At 40.1% G+C, this 16,905-nt stretch overlaps 1 protein-coding gene across 6 annotated transcripts; it reads left to right on the forward strand.

Annotated features, from left to right (window-relative positions):
* The first annotated feature begins 154 nt into the window (after positions 1–154).
* On the forward strand, positions 155–11,366 carry LOC132892840 (hereditary hemochromatosis protein homolog). Of its 6 annotated transcripts, XM_060931282.1 has the most exons (7): positions 155–226; positions 4,152–4,403; positions 6,112–6,390; positions 6,566–6,856; positions 8,832–8,951; positions 9,064–9,105; positions 9,928–11,366. In XM_060931282.1, the coding sequence occupies exons 1-7, from the start codon at positions 169–171 to the stop codon at positions 9,954–9,956; spliced, it is 1,071 nt and encodes a 356-aa protein (XP_060787265.1). In that variant the 5' UTR covers positions 155–168; the 3' UTR covers positions 9,957–11,366. The 6 variants fall into 6 exon arrangements, with proteins under 6 accessions (XP_060787265.1, XP_060787261.1, XP_060787263.1 ...); XM_060931278.1 differs by having other exon boundaries at positions 8,832–9,105; XM_060931280.1 differs by lacking the exon at positions 9,928–11,366 and having other exon boundaries at positions 9,064–9,920.
* Positions 11,367–16,905: the final 5,539 nt, after the last annotated feature.

Genomic DNA, 16,905 nt, shown 5'->3' on the forward strand with positions numbered 1-16,905 from the left:
ACTAGGGATTAAACTTGGGGAGTTTTGCTTGTTCTGAAATGTTGCACTGACGCAGCTTCCTCATTCATGTGTGAGGTGGGGAAAACCCAGCACCATCAAGGAGGAAACAACACTAGTTTTGTTTTTTTTTCATTACTTTTTTCACAGTGTTATGAGCACACAGGCAATATGACGAGACTTCGCATTTTACTAAACCTCCTCACACTGTTATCATCAGCCAACACAGGTATGTTCTTTTTCAAATGAAATTTTTTCTTTTAATCTAATACTGTGTTTAAAACACGTTCAGGCATACTGTTATAGAAAACTAATCAATGTTTCTATCACGTGATAATTTCTCCTGGGGGACAATCAGACACCTTTTTCCTGTAAGCAAGGTTTAATCTGTCTTAAATATGGTTCATTTTTGGGCTGTTCTTGGTTGTTCCAATTGTTCAAATAGAGAAAAAAGAGAAAAGGTATTCTTCAAAGTTCTCCCTGGAACTTTGTCTTGATCTTCTGATTGTGGCTTAGAAAGGAAATATCTCTGATCTGGGAGTAGGAGGCTTTTTTTTTCTTCACAGCAGTAGGAAGAACCCAGAACGCCTTTTTATCTGGAACTGTCAATGAATCCCTTTGTTTACTCCAGCTTCGAGCCCATAATACCGATGCTCTGTGAGAACAGCTGTCTCCAGTCGCAGTGTGCGAACATGACCTCACCATTTTTTTCACTGACAATCCACGGCGTTAAAGGTTTTTTCTATCATTCTTTGCGAGTGGTTAACCTGGAATAGAATATAGGTTGTATTCAGTCACGTGACTTTTGCTTGCAAGTTTACTTCTGGCAAACCGATTTGACCGCCGGAATGCAAAGGGCTAGTGAAAGCGTCTCCGAATATTTTTGCAGTTTAGAGGCCAATGCATGGTCAAGATACAGTGGTGCTTGAAAGTTTGTGAACCCTTTAGCATTTTCTATAGTTCTGCAAAAATATTACCTAAAACATCATCAGATTTTCACACAAGTCCTAAAAGTAGATAAAGAGAACCCAGTTAAACAAATGAGACAAAAATATTATACTTGGTCATTTATTTACTGAGGAAAATGATCCAATATTACATATCTGTGAGTGGCAAAAGTATGTGAACCTCTAGGATTAGCAGTTAATTTGAAGGTGAAATTAGAGTCAGGTGCTTTCAATCAATGGGACGACAATCAGGTGTGAGTGGGCACCCTGTTTTATTTAAAGAACAGGGATCTATCAAAGTCTGATCTTCACAACACACGTTTGTGGAAGTGTATCATGGCACGAACAAAGGAGATTTCTGAGGATCGCAGAAAAAGCGTTGTTGATGCTCATCAGGCTGGAAAAGGTTACAAAACCATCTCTAAAGAATTTGGACTCCACCAATCCACAGTCAGACAGATTGTGTACAAATGGAGGAAATTCCAGACCATTGTTACCCTTCCCAGGAGTGGTCGACCAACAAAGATCACTCCAAGAGCAAGGCGTGTAATAGTCGGCAAGGTCACAAAGGACCCCAGGGTAACTTCTAAGCAACTGAAGGCCTCTCTCACATTCGCTAATGTTAAAATTCATGAGTCCACCATCAGGAGAACACTGAACAACAATGGTGTGCATAACAGGGTTGCAAGGAGAAATCCACTGCTCTCCAAAAAGAACATTGCTGCTCGTCTGCAGTAAAGATCACGTGGACAAGCCAGAAGGCTATTGGAAAAATGTTTTGTGGACAGATGAGACCAAAATAGAACTTTTTGGTTTAAATGAGCAGAGTTATGTTTGGAGAAAGGAAAACACTGCATTCCAGCATAAGAACCTTATCCCCTCTGTGAAACATGGTGGTGGTAGTATCATGGTCTGGACCTGTTTTGCAGCATCTGGGCCAGGACGGCTTGCCATCATTGATGGAACAATGAACTCTGAATTATACCAGCGAATTCTAAAGAAAAATGTCAGGACATCTGTCCATGAACTGAATCTCAAGAGAAGGTGGGTCATGCAGCAAGATAATGACCCTCAGCACACAAGTCATTCTACCAAAGAATGGTTAAAGAAGAATAAAGTTAATGTTTTGGAATGCCCAAGTCAAAGTCCTGATTTTAATCCAATCGAAATGTTGTGGAAGGACCTGAAGCGAGCAGTTCATGTGAGGAAACCCACCAACATCCCGGAGCTGAAGCTGTTCTGTACGGAGGAATGGGTTAAAATTCCTCCAAGCTGGTGTGCAGGACTGATCAACAGTTACCAGAAACGTTTAGTTGAAGTTATTGCTGCACAAGGAGGTCACACCAGATACTGAAAGCAAACGTTCACATACTTTTGCCACTCACAGATATGTAATATTAGATCATTTTCCTCAATAAATAAATGACCAAGTATAATATTTTTGTTTCATTTGTTTAACTGGGTTCTCTTTATCTACTTTTAGGACTTGTGTGAAAATCTGATGATGTTTTAGTTTATATTTATGCAGAAATAGAGAAAATTCTAAAGGGTTCACAAACTTTCAAGCACCACTGTACCTTCAGAAAGGGGGAATACTGGTTTACCTCTGTCTGTCCGTCCGTCTGTATGTCTATCCGTCCAAAACACCCTTTTTCTCAGCAACCACAAATCATAGCCACTTGGTACTTGGTACCAAACTTCAGCTTGGGGTTCTATACTGTATATACCGTTTTTAGGTCTGTTGCATACCAACTTCCTGTTTACCAACTGGATGTATTTACAAAACATATACCATGGTTTTACAAAAATTTTGTAACACTTTTCTCAGCAACTACAAATCACAACTGCTCGATATTTGGTACCGAGCTTCAGCTTGGGGTTCGATACCGTGTATACCGTTTTCAGGCCTGTCGCATATCAACTTCCTATTTACCAACTGGATGTATTTACAAAACATATACGGTGGTTTTACAAAATTTTTGTAACACTTTTCTCAGCAACTACAAATCACAACTGCTTGATATTTGGTACTGAGCTTCAGCTTGGGGTTCTATACTGTGTATACCGTTTTCAGGTCCGTCACACATCGACTTCCTGTTTACTGACTGAATGTATTTACGAAACATATAGCGTGGATTGTGACACTATTTCAAGAAGCAAAATGCTCATCTCATCTCATTATCTCTAGCCGCTTTATCCTGTTCTACAGGGTCGCACGCAAGCTGGAGCCTATCCCAGCTGACTACGGGCAAAAGGCGGGGTACACCCTGGACAAGTCGCCAGGTCATCACAGGGCTGACACATAGACAACCATTCACACCTATGGTCAATTTAGAGTCACCAGTTAACCTAACCTGCATGTCTTTGGATTGTGGGGGAAACTAGAGCAAACCCACGCGGACAACATGCAAACTCCACACAGAAAGGCCCTCGCCGGCCACGGGGCTCAAACCCGGACCTTCTTGCTGTGAGGCGACAGCGCTAACCACTACACCGTGCCACCGAAGCAAAATGCTATTTAAAAAAAAAAGACAGTTTACCAGGATGCTATTTGAAATCCCTGATGAGAGACACTGCTCTTTACCTATTTGTTTCAGGGTTCATTATTTGTTGAAGTCAACATTCATAATAAGTGTCCTGTTCCTTCAATTGCTTGCATTCTGATATAAGTGAGAGTGGGGGGATACGTAAGTGAGCAGTCACTCAGAGTTGATCTTGTTTTTTAAGTAAAAAGGAGAAAAAGCAGTGAGAAGGTACATTCCAACATCTATGTAGGTAGCGCTAGGTCATAAATCCACATTGTCACGCCAATCGTTTCGAGGAATTTTGTACCGATCAAAACTACGAATAAACTCTAATTTCCGTGTATATTTATCCTTTGCTTCTTTCTGACTTTGATTATCCAAATAATCTGGTAGTAAAGCTTTTTTTTTTAGCTGTAATCTTCTTCGAATTACGGATGTCCAACATCTTCAATATTGCTTGTCTTCAGTATGCAAACAAAGTTTGCTTGTCCCCCAGGCCAAGGGTAGCAACGATTGCTAATATGATTGTGACATCAGTGCAAGGAGTCTATTGGAACTTCGGTATGCATTCTGGATCAATTTAGCTGAACACTGTGACAGGCAAATAAGGGAATAAAAAGAAGTCAATAAGTTCATGTCAGAAACAATATTGGAACCTAGCCCTGATCTCTGGTTCTCACAGGTTCCCACTCACTGTGCTCAGTGGCGAATTTCATCATTGGAGAGACGCCTTTCCCTGAGTTCACCGTCCTGATCATGCTGGATGATATAATAGTGTCATACTACGATTCAGATGCACAAAAGACAGTTATGAGAGTGGACAGAAAGATAAATGATGAAGAGCAAGATTTTTGTAACTTGATATTTGGAGCACTACACAAAGAAATGCAGGCACGAGCACACCTTCTTAAGCAGCACTTTAACTGCTCTAATGGTAGGTGATATCCAGAGTCAATTCATATGATCCATTTTGTGCATCTCTATACTGATATACAATCCCAATTTCAAAAAAGTTGGGACACTGTGCAAAACATAAATAAAAACAGAATGTGAAGATTTGCAAATCATGGAAACCCTATATTTTATTAAAAATAGTACAAAGACAACATATCAAATGTTGAAAATGAGAAATGCTATTGTTTTTTGTCAAATATATGCTCATTTTGGATTTGATGTCAGCAACAAGTTTCAGAAAAGTTGGGACAGGGGCAACAAAAGACTGAACAAGTTGTGTAATGGTAAAATAATAATAATAATAATAATAATAATAATAATTTGGTTAATTGGCAACAGGTCAGTAACATGATTGGGTATAAAAAGAGCATTCCAGAGAGGCGGAGTCTCTCAGAAGTAAAGATGGGGAGGGGTTCACCGCTCTGTGAAAGACTGCATGGGCAAACAGTGCAACAATTTAAGAATAACGTTCCTCAATGTAAAACTGCAAAGAATTTGGGGATCACATCATCTATTGTACATAATATCATTAAAAGATTCAGAGAATCTGGAGAAATCTCTGTATGCAAGGGACAAGGCTGAAAACTGACACTGGATGCCTGTGATCTTCAGGCCCTCAGGAGACACTGCATTAAAAGCAGACACGTGTCTGTAGTGGAAATCACTGTATGGGCTCAGGAACACTTCAGAAACCCATCGTCTGTGAAAACAGTTCATTACTGCATCCACAAATGCAAATTAAAACCAGATATAAACAATATCCAGAAACACCGCCGCCTTCTCTGGGCCCGAGCTCTTTTACGATGGACTGAGGCGAAATGGAAAACTGTCCCGAGGTCTGATGAATCAAAAGTAGAAATTCTTTTTAGAAATCATGGACACCACGTCCTCTAGACTGAAGAGGAGAGGGACCATTTTGAACTTATCAGTGCACAGTTCAAAAGTTCAAAAGCCAGCATCTGTGATGGTATGAGGGGGCATTAGTGCACATGACATGGGTAACTTGTATATCTGGGAAGGCATCATTAATGCTGAATGACATATACACGTTTCAGAGCAATATGCTGCCATCCAGACAAAATCTTTTTCAGGGAAGGCCTTCCTTCTTTCAGCAAGACAATGCCAAACCGCTTTCTGCACATATTAAAACTGCATGGCTACATAGTAAAAGAGTCTGGGTGCTAAACTGGCCTGCCTGCAGTCCAGACCTGTCTCCCATTTAAAACATTTGGTGCATTATGAAGCGCAAAATATGACAAAGGAGACCCCGAACTGTTGAGCATCTGAAATTGTACATCAGGCAAGAATGGGACAACATTTCTGTTTCAAAACTACAGTATAATTGGTCTCCTCAGTTCCCAAACATTTACAGAGTGTTGTTAAAAGTAGTGGTGATGCAACACAGTCATAAACACGCCCCTGTCCCAACTTTTCTGAAACGTGTTGCTGATATCAAATTCAAAATGAGAATATATTTTTCAAAAAACAAAAAAAAATTTCTCAGTTTCAACATCTGATCTGTTGTCTTTGTACTATTTTCAATGAAATATAGAGTTTCCATGATTTGCAAATTATCGCATTCTGTTTTTATTTACAGTTAACACAGCGTCTCAACTTTTTTGGAATTGGGGTTGTAAACTGAGTTCCTCAGTTTTAGCATAATCATGAAACCTGTAAGTTTTTCTTAGGTGTCCATGTGGAACAAAGGCTGGAATGTTGTGAATTGCTGAGCAGTAATGTGCAAGGACAAATGAAGATGACTGATGCTTTCGATGGCTTGAGTGGATTTATGATGGACTATAATATACACCAACATTCCCTACATGCTGATGTAAAATGGCCAATAGGCTTTAACACGTCGAAGTATGAATATCACAAGGCATTTTACCTCCATTTTCTTCAACCTTTATGCAGTTCAGTTTTACAATTGTTACTTAAAGATTTGAGGAACCATGTACTGAGGAAAGGTAAGTTCACTCTCAGCAATTCTTTGTTTATTTAATTTATGCTTTTTTTCTCCATCCAACTTAACATAGTTCATGGAAAAGCTTTGGAATAGTTTATTATATTAATACTAGCATTTGGTAGATCAGGACAGGATTGCATGTTATTATCAGGATTTCTTCTTCTCTTAACTACCAGTGAAGCTCAGAGTGAGACTCATGAAGCAACTCGACTCACGCTCTGGAGTGGCTCGTCTGACCTGCCTGGCCACTGGCTTCTACCCACGACACATTAACATGACACTGCTGAAGGACGGCCAGGGCATGCCCGAGCACCTCATCACCATGGGAGATCTTTTGCCCAATGGAGATGGAACCTATCAAATGAGGAAGACTGTGGAGATCAGCAAGGAAGAGCTTGAACAGAAACACAACTACACCTGCACAGCTACACACCTCAGCCAGGACAACAAGATGGATGTGTACTGGGGTACGGCAACACAGCGCTGTCCAGTGACTGTCAGGTCCCCAATAATTACATCAGTCTGTGGTGTAAAACAATGGTTCTCAAACTTTTTGTTTCCAGGCACCCCTTAAACAGTAAAATAAATTCCAAGGGCTCCACAGTGTAGACTTATTTCCTGAAGAGTGTTCATGTTTAAACGATAGAAGGTTCTATTACTGAAATTTCCCCTGATAAAACATATTAGGTTTGAGTTGACTTTGGTGCTTGGACTCCCAAAATACAACCCTGATTCCAAAAAAGTTGGGACAAAGTACAAATTGTAAATAAAAACGGGATGCAATAATTTACAAATCTCAAAAACTGAGATTGTATTCACAATAGAACATAGACAACATATCAAATGTCGAAAGTGAGACATTTTGAAATTTCATGCCAAATATTGGCTCATTTGAAATTTCATGACAGCAACACATCTCAAAAAAGTTGGGACAGGGGCAATAAGAGGCTGGAAAAGTTAAAGGTACAAAAAAGGAACAGCTGGAGAGGACCAAATTGCAACTCATTAGGTCAATTGGCAATAGGTCATTAACATGACTGGGTATAAAAAGAGCATCTTGGAGTGGCAGCGGCTCTCAGAAGTAAAGATGGGAAGAGGATCACCAATCCCCCTAATTCTGCGCCGACAAATAGTGGAGCAATATCAGAAAGGAGTTCGACAGTGTAAAATTGCAAAGAGTTTGAACATATCATCATCTACAGTGCATAATATCATCAAAAGATTCAGAGAATCTGGAAGAATCTCTGTGCGTAAGGGTCAAAGCCGGAAAACCATACTGGGTGCCCGTGATCTTCGGGCCCTTAGACGGCACTGCATCACATACAGGCATGCTTCTGTATTGGAAATCACAAAATGGGCTCAGGAATATTTCCAGAGAACATTATCTGTGAACACAATTCACCGTGCCAGCTGCCATTGCCAGCTAAAACTCTATAGTTCAAAGAAGAAGCCGTATCCTAAACATGATCCAGAAGCGCAGACGTCTTCTCTGGGCCAAGGCTCATTTAAAATGGACTGTGGCAAAGTGGAAAACTGTTCTGTGGTCAGACGAATCAAAATTTGAAGTTCTTTATGGAAATCAGGGACGCCGTGTCATTCGGACTAAAGAGGAGAAGGACGACCCAAGTTGTCATCGGTGCTCAGTTCAGAAGCCTGCATCTCTGATGGTATGGGGTTGCATTAGTGCGTGTGGCATGGGCAGCTTACATATCTGGAAAGACACCATCAATGCTGAAAGGTATATCCAGGTTCTAGAGCAACATATGCTCCCATCCAGACGACGTCTCTTTCAGGGAAGACCTTGCATTTTCCAACATGACAATGCCAAACCACATACTGCATCAATTACAGCATCATGGCTGCGTAGAAGAAGGGTCCGGGTACTGAACTGGCCAGCCTGCAGTCCAGATCTTTCACCCATAGAAAACATTTGACGCATCATAAAACGGAAGATAAGACAAAAAAAAAAACTAAGACAGTTGAACAACTAGAATCCTACATTAGACAAGAATGGGTTAACATTCCTATCCCTAAACTTGAGCAACTTGTCTCCTCAGTCCCCAGACGTTTACAGACTGCTGTAAAGAGAAAAGGGGATGTCTCACAGTGGTAAACATGGCCTTGTCCCAACTTTTTTGAGATGTGTTGTTGTCATGAAATTTAAAATCACCTAATTTTTCTCTTTAAATGATACATTTTCTCAGTTTAAACATTTGATATGTCATCTATGTTCTATTCTGAATAAAATATGGAATTTTGAAACTTCCACATCATTGCATTCCATTTTTATTTACAATTTGTACTTTGTCCCAACTTTTTTGGAAATGGGGTTGTATAATCACTTTGATTGTGTGAAATTGAGATTTCTACCAGTGTAACAATATTCATAAAGACCTTGGACCCCACTTTGACAACCACTAAAAAGTTCTTATTTTCTTACAGAAATGCTGCTCACAAATGACAGACCAAGTCCAAATGTTACTGTCATCATCATCTGTGTACTATTTGTGTGTGTGATCGCACCAACAGCTGCCTTCGTTATATGGAAGAGAAGGCATGGAGGTAAAAACGCTGCCATCGTGAATACGGTTATTTCACAGAATTACTACAAAGTGCCTTCTGAAGCTATAAAATGGAACAGTTTAATGACTTTTGCCTACATTAAATCTTCTAGTTTCTCAAGTGTCCTCTCAGACGGACTACTCTGCTGCCTCGAGTGAGTGTTGCATTCGTATTTGCCGACAAACCATGAAAGATCAACAACCTTAACGACTGAACCAACGCAACTCGTACAACTAGGTTACATTGATTCAATGCAGTTGTTTAATGGAGTTAATTCAGTGGCAGACATGATTAAATCAATGCAAGCAAGTTGTACGAAAGTTTAAGGCATTGAGTTAATCAGAAGGTCATGTGTTTAAATCCCAGCACCAACAAACTGACATGTTTTGGTCCTTGTACAAACCCATAACCTTCAGCTCAGTTATATGAGGAAAATCTACTGGATTATGTCTGATTTTATAAGATGTAATATATTACTCTGCTTTATTGTTAATGTGTGTTACAGTTCTTTACTCAAAACTTTATAGACCGCCGGCCACAATTATCAGCAGTCCATAATTATCGACACCTTTTCAGATTTACCGATAAACAATTTTATAAAGGTGAATTTCAGTTACAACGGTTATTATTAGTTAATTAATCAGCTGGAAGACCCCCCCCCTTGCCCTTTGATCTTGCCATCTGATAACACAGCTCGTTAACTGAGATGGAATTTTTTTTTAGCACGATCAGCAATTTGATCAGTAATTGTATCCGCCGCTCTAGTACTTTATTTGGCAACCCAGGTTTCTGTAAAATCTACAGCATTTTAAAAACAATGTCGTAATATACAAGACTAAATTCCAATCAGTAACAGGATCAATCATATAAATATGTTTAACCTACTGAAAGTTTTAGATTTTGGTTTGACACCTTTGTCAGTTTTACAACTCTTAAGTCTTACAACTTGTGTGTTTCTACATTTTTACATTTTCAGGTACTGAAGAGGAGATTGGAGACTTGTGAGACAGAAAGTCAGACAACAACGTATGGGACACAGCAATCTATAACCTGTGTGCACGGGCGCAGATGGGGGGGGGACGGGGGGGATTCGTAATAAACCCAGATTTAAATTCACCTCGTTCGGTCCCCCCCACTTATAGGGAGGAAAAAACGTCTATGCTGTCTTTCTTTGCATAAGGCAAACCTCACGGAAAAATCAAAAGACTAATTACCATTCGGTTTATTGAGGTGCACAGCAGTACATACATAGTTGCAACTGCGCAGACTGCACAGGTTGCGAGCTCGAGCTTGGTTGCTATGGTTACCCACAAGTTTGACAGGCATATCGGGGACAGCGCCTCCTAGTTCAGGACCCCAACACGGCATGATGAAGGGTGCCAAAAGGCAGAAAACGATTGCATCATTTAAAAAAAAAAAAGACTGTAAGTAAACTGTGCCTTACTTTATCATATCACCTTGCAATTTTTTGATAGTCTGTTCAAAGTAATGTCATAGTGAAAGTAAAATCGTACGGAGTAGAGAAGCCTTTCTGGTAGCCTCCTTCTTTCGGTGGCAGCCTGTAGATACAGTGCTCAGAAGGCAGTTTTAATGTTTAATCTGGTGTTCCCTGCCATAATTTCAGCGAGCATATTGTTTCATAAGGAAACTTTGCGAAGAGTTGTTGACTGACTGCCGCTCACGCAACACACAGGCATAGTTAGAAAGTCAGGATGCACTGGTTTACACTTTACACACACACACGTAGCCCAGCCTCTCGCTATGTTTAACAGTTGGAACTTAGCGGTTTTAAAACTAGTTTTGCAGTTTTGCAATTTCTGTGCGTGATGATAATGTGTAAACTTTGGATTTCCATAGGCTATGTTAAAATGTTATCATTGTCCTGGCCTGCAGGTAGTTCCTGGTGATGGCAGTGAGGGAGGTGAAATAACATGTATACACACTACCGTTCAAAAGTTTGGGGTCACCCAGACAATTTTGTGTTTTCCATGAAAGGTCACACTTTTATTTACCACCATAAGTTGTAAAATGAATAGAAAATATAGTCGAGACATTTTTCTGGCCATTTTGAGCATTTAATCGACCCCACAAATGTGATGCTCCAGAAACTCAATCTGCTCAAAGGAAGATCAGTTTTGTAGCTTCTCTAAAGAGCTCAACTGTTTTCAGCTGTGCTAACATGATTGTACAAGGGTTTTCTAATCATCCATTAGCCTTCTGAGGCAATGAGCAAACACATTGTACCATTAGAACACTGGAGTGAGAGTTGCTGGAAATGGGCCTCTATACACCTATGGAGATATTGCACCAAAAACCAGACATTTGCAGCTAGAATAGTCATTTAGCACATTAGCAATGTATAGAGTGGATTTCTGATTAGTTTAAAGTGATCTTCATTGAAAAGAACAGTGCTTTTCTTTCAAAAATAAGGACATTTCAAAGTGACCCCAAACTTTTGAATGGTAGTGTGTGTGTATATATATATATATATATATATATATATATATATATATATATATATATATACACACACACACACAAAATATATATATATATATATATATATATATATATATATATATATATATATATATATACACACACACACACACACAAAATGGAATCATTTGCTGACAGCTCAGTCCCCCCCAGTTCAAAAATCCTATCTGCGCCCCTGCCTGTGTGTGAAGTTCAAAATGAGTTTTGTATTCGTTTTTTTACACAAATTTCTTATAAATATATACTTTTTGCTTTTTTAACGAGTGCCGTATAACTTTAAGTAGATTCATGGACACTAAAATAAATGTGATATGTTTGTATTTTTTAAGCATTGTTGACTGATTTAAGCATAAATGTGGCCAAAATTGCACTACACCACAGTATAACTATTTTGTTTAGCTCTCTTCTTTCTTCCTTCAGCTGTCCTGCACTTGTGTCCAATCATTTGGTGGATATTTACTTTTGTAACACTTGTACTACACTGTAAAAAATTTTACGGGCGGGTGTTGATTGAACATAGATTTTACATATCATTTGACTCAGAAATGTAATTTTCACTTACAACCAACTAAACCAGGTCGGCCTAATACACTTTCTCTCATTGTGATATCATGTTGAGCTATCAAGAATTTTAACATCCAAATATCAAAGATATCCTTGTTGATAGAACTAGCTGCAACCTGTTGCAACGCTGCATGTTGGTATCCTTGTTGGTAGAACCAATGACGCATATATACACGTGCTGTATCACTGTAAAAAAAAAGTGACCATCTCAACTTAAATTTTCTAGGCAACATGATGCAAGAGAATTTTGTGTTGAGATGGTCAACACCAAAAGGTAAGTTGGCTGAACTCAAATTTAAACTCAGAAATCCTTGTTAGGTCAACAGCAATTGAGACAGGTTGAGTAAACTAGAATTTTCTAGGCAACATGATGCAAGAGAATTTTGAGTTGAGATGGTCAACAACAAATAGTACGTTGGTTGAACTCAAATTTCAACTCAGAAATCCTTGTTGACTTAAGAAGGATTTTCGTGTTTAAATTTGAGTTCAACCAACTTACCTTTTGTTGTTGACCATCTCAACACAAAATTCTCTTGCATCATGTTGCCTAGAAAATTTAAGTTGAGATGGTCACTTTTTTTTTTTACAGTGTATGGCTTCGCAGTATAGTTTTTTAATTATTTGTAATATTGGTTTTTGCAATACTGATATCCTTGACTTGTAAGTGACGTCAAAGCAAAATAGAAAGCCGGATGTCGGCCATGTTGGTGGAGATACAAATGTGGGGTCAAGCGACAGTCCATACAAAACAGTCACGCATGCACAACTCTCTTTGTTTTTCCATTGCTTTGAGCGTTCTTTTAGCTATACCATATCTTTGTGTTGTATATGGTTGTGTTCACAACAGTACTTGTGACCGTGGCACGTTCCAATTTTTTTAGAATTCTGTCCGTAATTCGGAAAGAGGGCGAGGAAACTCTGAGGCTTAGTACGGAGAGGAGACGAGGGATCAGGACACTTCATCCAATGACCATTTCGTCAAATAGTTAAGACGTTTCATCCAAAGCCTTTTTCATAGGCACTATCAATTATTTTATATTTCAGGTATTCTGGGGTTTGCGAATGAAAGCCCCACGAGAGCGCCGCTCGGCACCTAAAGATTTAACATGATCCAGCCGGCTTTAAAAATTAATAACTCAGCCAACTGAGCTCACAGCGAAGCCAAATTTTACAGGCACCTCCCGCTAAGCCTCCCCCTTTGAAAGAACACAGTCTCGGGTCGGTAGGACCGCGCCTCGGCCCAGGATTCGTGAATGAAGCCCCCGCGAGAGTGCTGCTCCATGCTTGAAAATTTAATATGATCCAGCCGAAAACATAGACATGCAAACAAGCAGCCTGCAATGACAAGGGAGTTAAACTCATCCCAGAGTCAGCAAATGGCACAGGCCGACATGGTTACCATCCTTAATACACTCTTTAATGTCGAAGCCCACGTACTATGGCACTCATTTGCTTTACAAAAATGTGTTTTGCTTCGGTCAAATTCCATTGAGAATTTGTACTCGATGGTCGGTAGAAGCATATATTCATAAGTCTGACTTTTTTAAATAATATGGGTCAAAACCACACATCTATCTTCGTTCAATCATTCAAATTGTGGTAATACTGAGAAAATTCAGCATTGTTTACAGACACACTTTCAGCGGCTGCCAATTTATTTGCTTTGTATATCCACCATCATGGTGGACGCTCATGACGTAGCACATTTTGATTACATGGTTGCATGTTGTCTATTGCAAACCACAAACAAAGCACTTCTTTTTTTTTTTTTACCTTGATGTATGGGCATCCTCACCAGGTCAGAGACTGTTTTAATAAACTGCATATGGATGTATGTGTACAGTGAAAAAATAATTTTCCCCAATTTTTTGCCTTTGAAAGCAACAGACGTTTACCTGCTGTTTCACATTATATGTATGGATGGATGTAGCGTGGCACAGTGGTGCAATGTCACCTCACAGCAAGAAGGTTCCAGGCTCGAAACTCAGGGCCGACGACGGGCCTTTCTGTGTGGACCGTTGGTGCTAAAGGATCCAAAAGGCTTCTTCAGTTCTGTCTGATTCCAGATATTTATCCTCTCATAGTCCAAAAGCAACCCTAAGGAGAATCTTTGGGGTCACATGGGTTGTTGACCCTCTCAGCCATCTTGTAAGTTGTTAGGGTCACTGGAGGCCAGGAGAGAACGGTGTTCAGACAGAACTGAAGAAGCCTTTCGGATGAGAGGTGAAACGTCTTCAAGGATTTCAAGCAAGTCCAGTTGCCTTCTTTAGCATCTACGGATTACAATGACCTGGATGACTGAGAACCTTCACAGACATCTTTCTGTGTGGAGTTTGCATGTTCTCCCCATGTCTGCATGGGTTTCCTCCAGGTGTTCCGGTTTCCCCCACAGTCCAAAGATATGCAGTTAGGCTAATTGGCTACTCTAAATTGTCCATGACCAAAAGCAGTGCAGCAGAGGTGTGGCTAACAACCTGCACTTACTTAGCCAAGAAATCTGAGGAAAGGGACCCAACCTAGAACACACTGGATGGGCGAAGAAGCGATATATGGATGTATGGATGCACACACACACACACACACACAGAGTACTGTGCAAAAGTCTTCGGCACCCTATTTTATGACTTCTACATTATCGAGTCAGTACAAAAACATTTTAGAGTTCCAAACATTCGTATTTTTTCCAGCACAAAATTAAATGTTACAGAAGAAGAAAAGTTTGGATCTGAGCAGCACCATATTCCATAAGAGACCACTTTTCAGATTCTCATCTCATCTCATCTCATTATCTCTAGCCGCTTTATCCTGTTCTACAGGGTCGCAGGCAAGCTGGAGCCTATCCCAGCTGACTACGGGCGAAAGGCGGGGTACACCCTGGACAAGTCGCCAGGTCATCACAGGGCTGACACATACACACAGACAACCATTCACACTCACGGTCAATTTAGAGTCACCAGTTAACCTAACCTGCATGTCTTTGGACTGTGGGGGAAACCGGAGCACCCGGAGGAAACCCACGCAGACACGGGGAGAACATGCAAACTCCACACAGAAAGGCCCTCGCCGGCCACGGGGCTCGAACCCGGACCTTCTTGCTGTGAGGCGACAGCGCTAACCACTACACCACCGTGCCACCCCCACTTTTCAGATTAAAAAAGAAAACATAATGAAGCCTCCTGGGTTTTGGTGCAAAATTAAGAAGCGAGTGTGACAAAGTGTTCAGAAGAACTGTGGCTCGTTCTGTAAAATGCTCAGTAAAACCTACAGCTCATTTCCGCATAAAACTGCACTCATTGTACCTGAGATTAGAGCGGCCACTACAGTTATCGACAGTCCATAATTATCGACGCCTTTTCAGATTTACCAATAAAATACAAAGGTGTGTTTCAGTCACAACAGTTATTATTGGTTAATTAATCAACTGGAAGACCCTCCTCGCCCTTTGATCTGGTCGTCTGATGACACAGCTCGTTACCTGAGATGACTTTTTTTTGCACGATCAGCAATTTGAGGAAAACCCAGACGTTATCATAGCAGGTAAGCATGGTGGAAAGATCATGGACATGTTTTACTGATCAAATTCACTGATATTTCATGATCTCCTTGTCAAAATCTACTTTGTTTCTTACTCTTTCATTTGACAGTCGCCATTTTGTATCAAAACGCGCATTTCAGAAGTCACGTGCGTGAGGTGTCGATAATAGTGATCACTTTCAAAGGTGTCCACCATTATCGACACACTGTGGAATTAAGTGACATTTACGACTGTTATGGATCGATCTTTGTGTAACATTGTTGAAGTAGATGAAGTACTTTAAAAAAAATAAAAGTGCTGTGATTTATAATAATATTTTTTCTGATTCATAACAGAATGGAATGTTTATCGAGTATTTGGAATCTGATTGCAGTAAATAGAATTAGACCAGAATTAAATTCCGAGCATATAAAAAATTACATACGTGAAATATTCAAATTTTTCTATTCCATTCAGAATTTTTTTTGCAGTTTGTTGTAAATATCTACTACATATTACAATATTAGTAGACATTTTATATTTTGGTTGGAGGAATGATGTGCGACCTTTGACCTGGGTTTTCATGTGGTTACAATGTCAATTGCCTGTTGACATTTACTGGTAAACTACAAAACTAGAAATTAATACAAACAACAACAAATGATTAACAAAATGTGATCTACGAAAATACTTAGAAAATGGGTAGAAAGTGGAACAAAAAGATTTTCTTACAGGTTAAACATTATCAGTTCATTTGTTTCCAAACATCGGAATTACTTCCTCATTTATGTAAGCACCGACATCCATATATTTAGAAGAAGAACCTTTATTTGTCACATGCACACTTCAAGCACAGTGAAATTCATCCTCTGTATTTAATCCATCTGAAGCAGTGAACACATGCACACACTCAGAGTAGTGGGCAGCCACACCAGAGCGCCCAGGGAGCAGTCAGGGGTTCGGTACCTCGCTCAAGGGCACCTCAGCCCAAGGCTGCCCCACATCAACCTAACTGCATGTCTTTGGACTGTGGGGGAAACCGGAGCACCCGGAGGAAACCCACGCAGACACGGGGAGAACATGCAAACTCCACACAGAAAGGCCCTCGCCGGCCGCTGGGTTTGAACCCGGAACCTTCTTGCTGTGAGGCGACCGTGCTAACCACTACACCACCATGCCGCCCCATTTATATAAAGATATTTTGTACTAAATATAAGTCTATGTAAAATTTTTTAAAATAAAAGTTATGTTTTGTTAACTTAATACCACATCCATCCATTATCTGTAACTGCTTATCCTGTGCAGGGTCGCAGCAAACTGGAGCCTATCCCAGCTGACTGTGGGTGAGAGGCGGGGTACACCCTGGCCAAGTCGCCA

The sequence above is a fragment of the Neoarius graeffei genome, chromosome 10, assembly GCF_027579695.1.
Source record: "Neoarius graeffei isolate fNeoGra1 chromosome 10, fNeoGra1.pri, whole genome shotgun sequence".
Lineage (NCBI taxonomy): Eukaryota > Metazoa > Chordata > Actinopteri > Siluriformes > Ariidae > Neoarius > Neoarius graeffei.

Excerpts from the sequence above, each read along its gene's own strand:
- LOC132892840 (XM_060931278.1), top strand. The coding sequence starts at position 169 with ATGACGAGACTTCGCATTTTACTAAACCTCCTCACACTGTTATCATCA. Across the intron at positions 6,391-6,565 it reads GAACCATGTACTGAGGAAAG|TGAAGCTCAGAGTGAGACTC; the intron begins GTAAGTTCACTC and ends CTTAACTACCAG. Across the intron at positions 6,857-8,831 it reads CAAGATGGATGTGTACTGGG|AAATGCTGCTCACAAATGAC; the intron begins GTACGGCAACAC and ends ATTTTCTTACAG.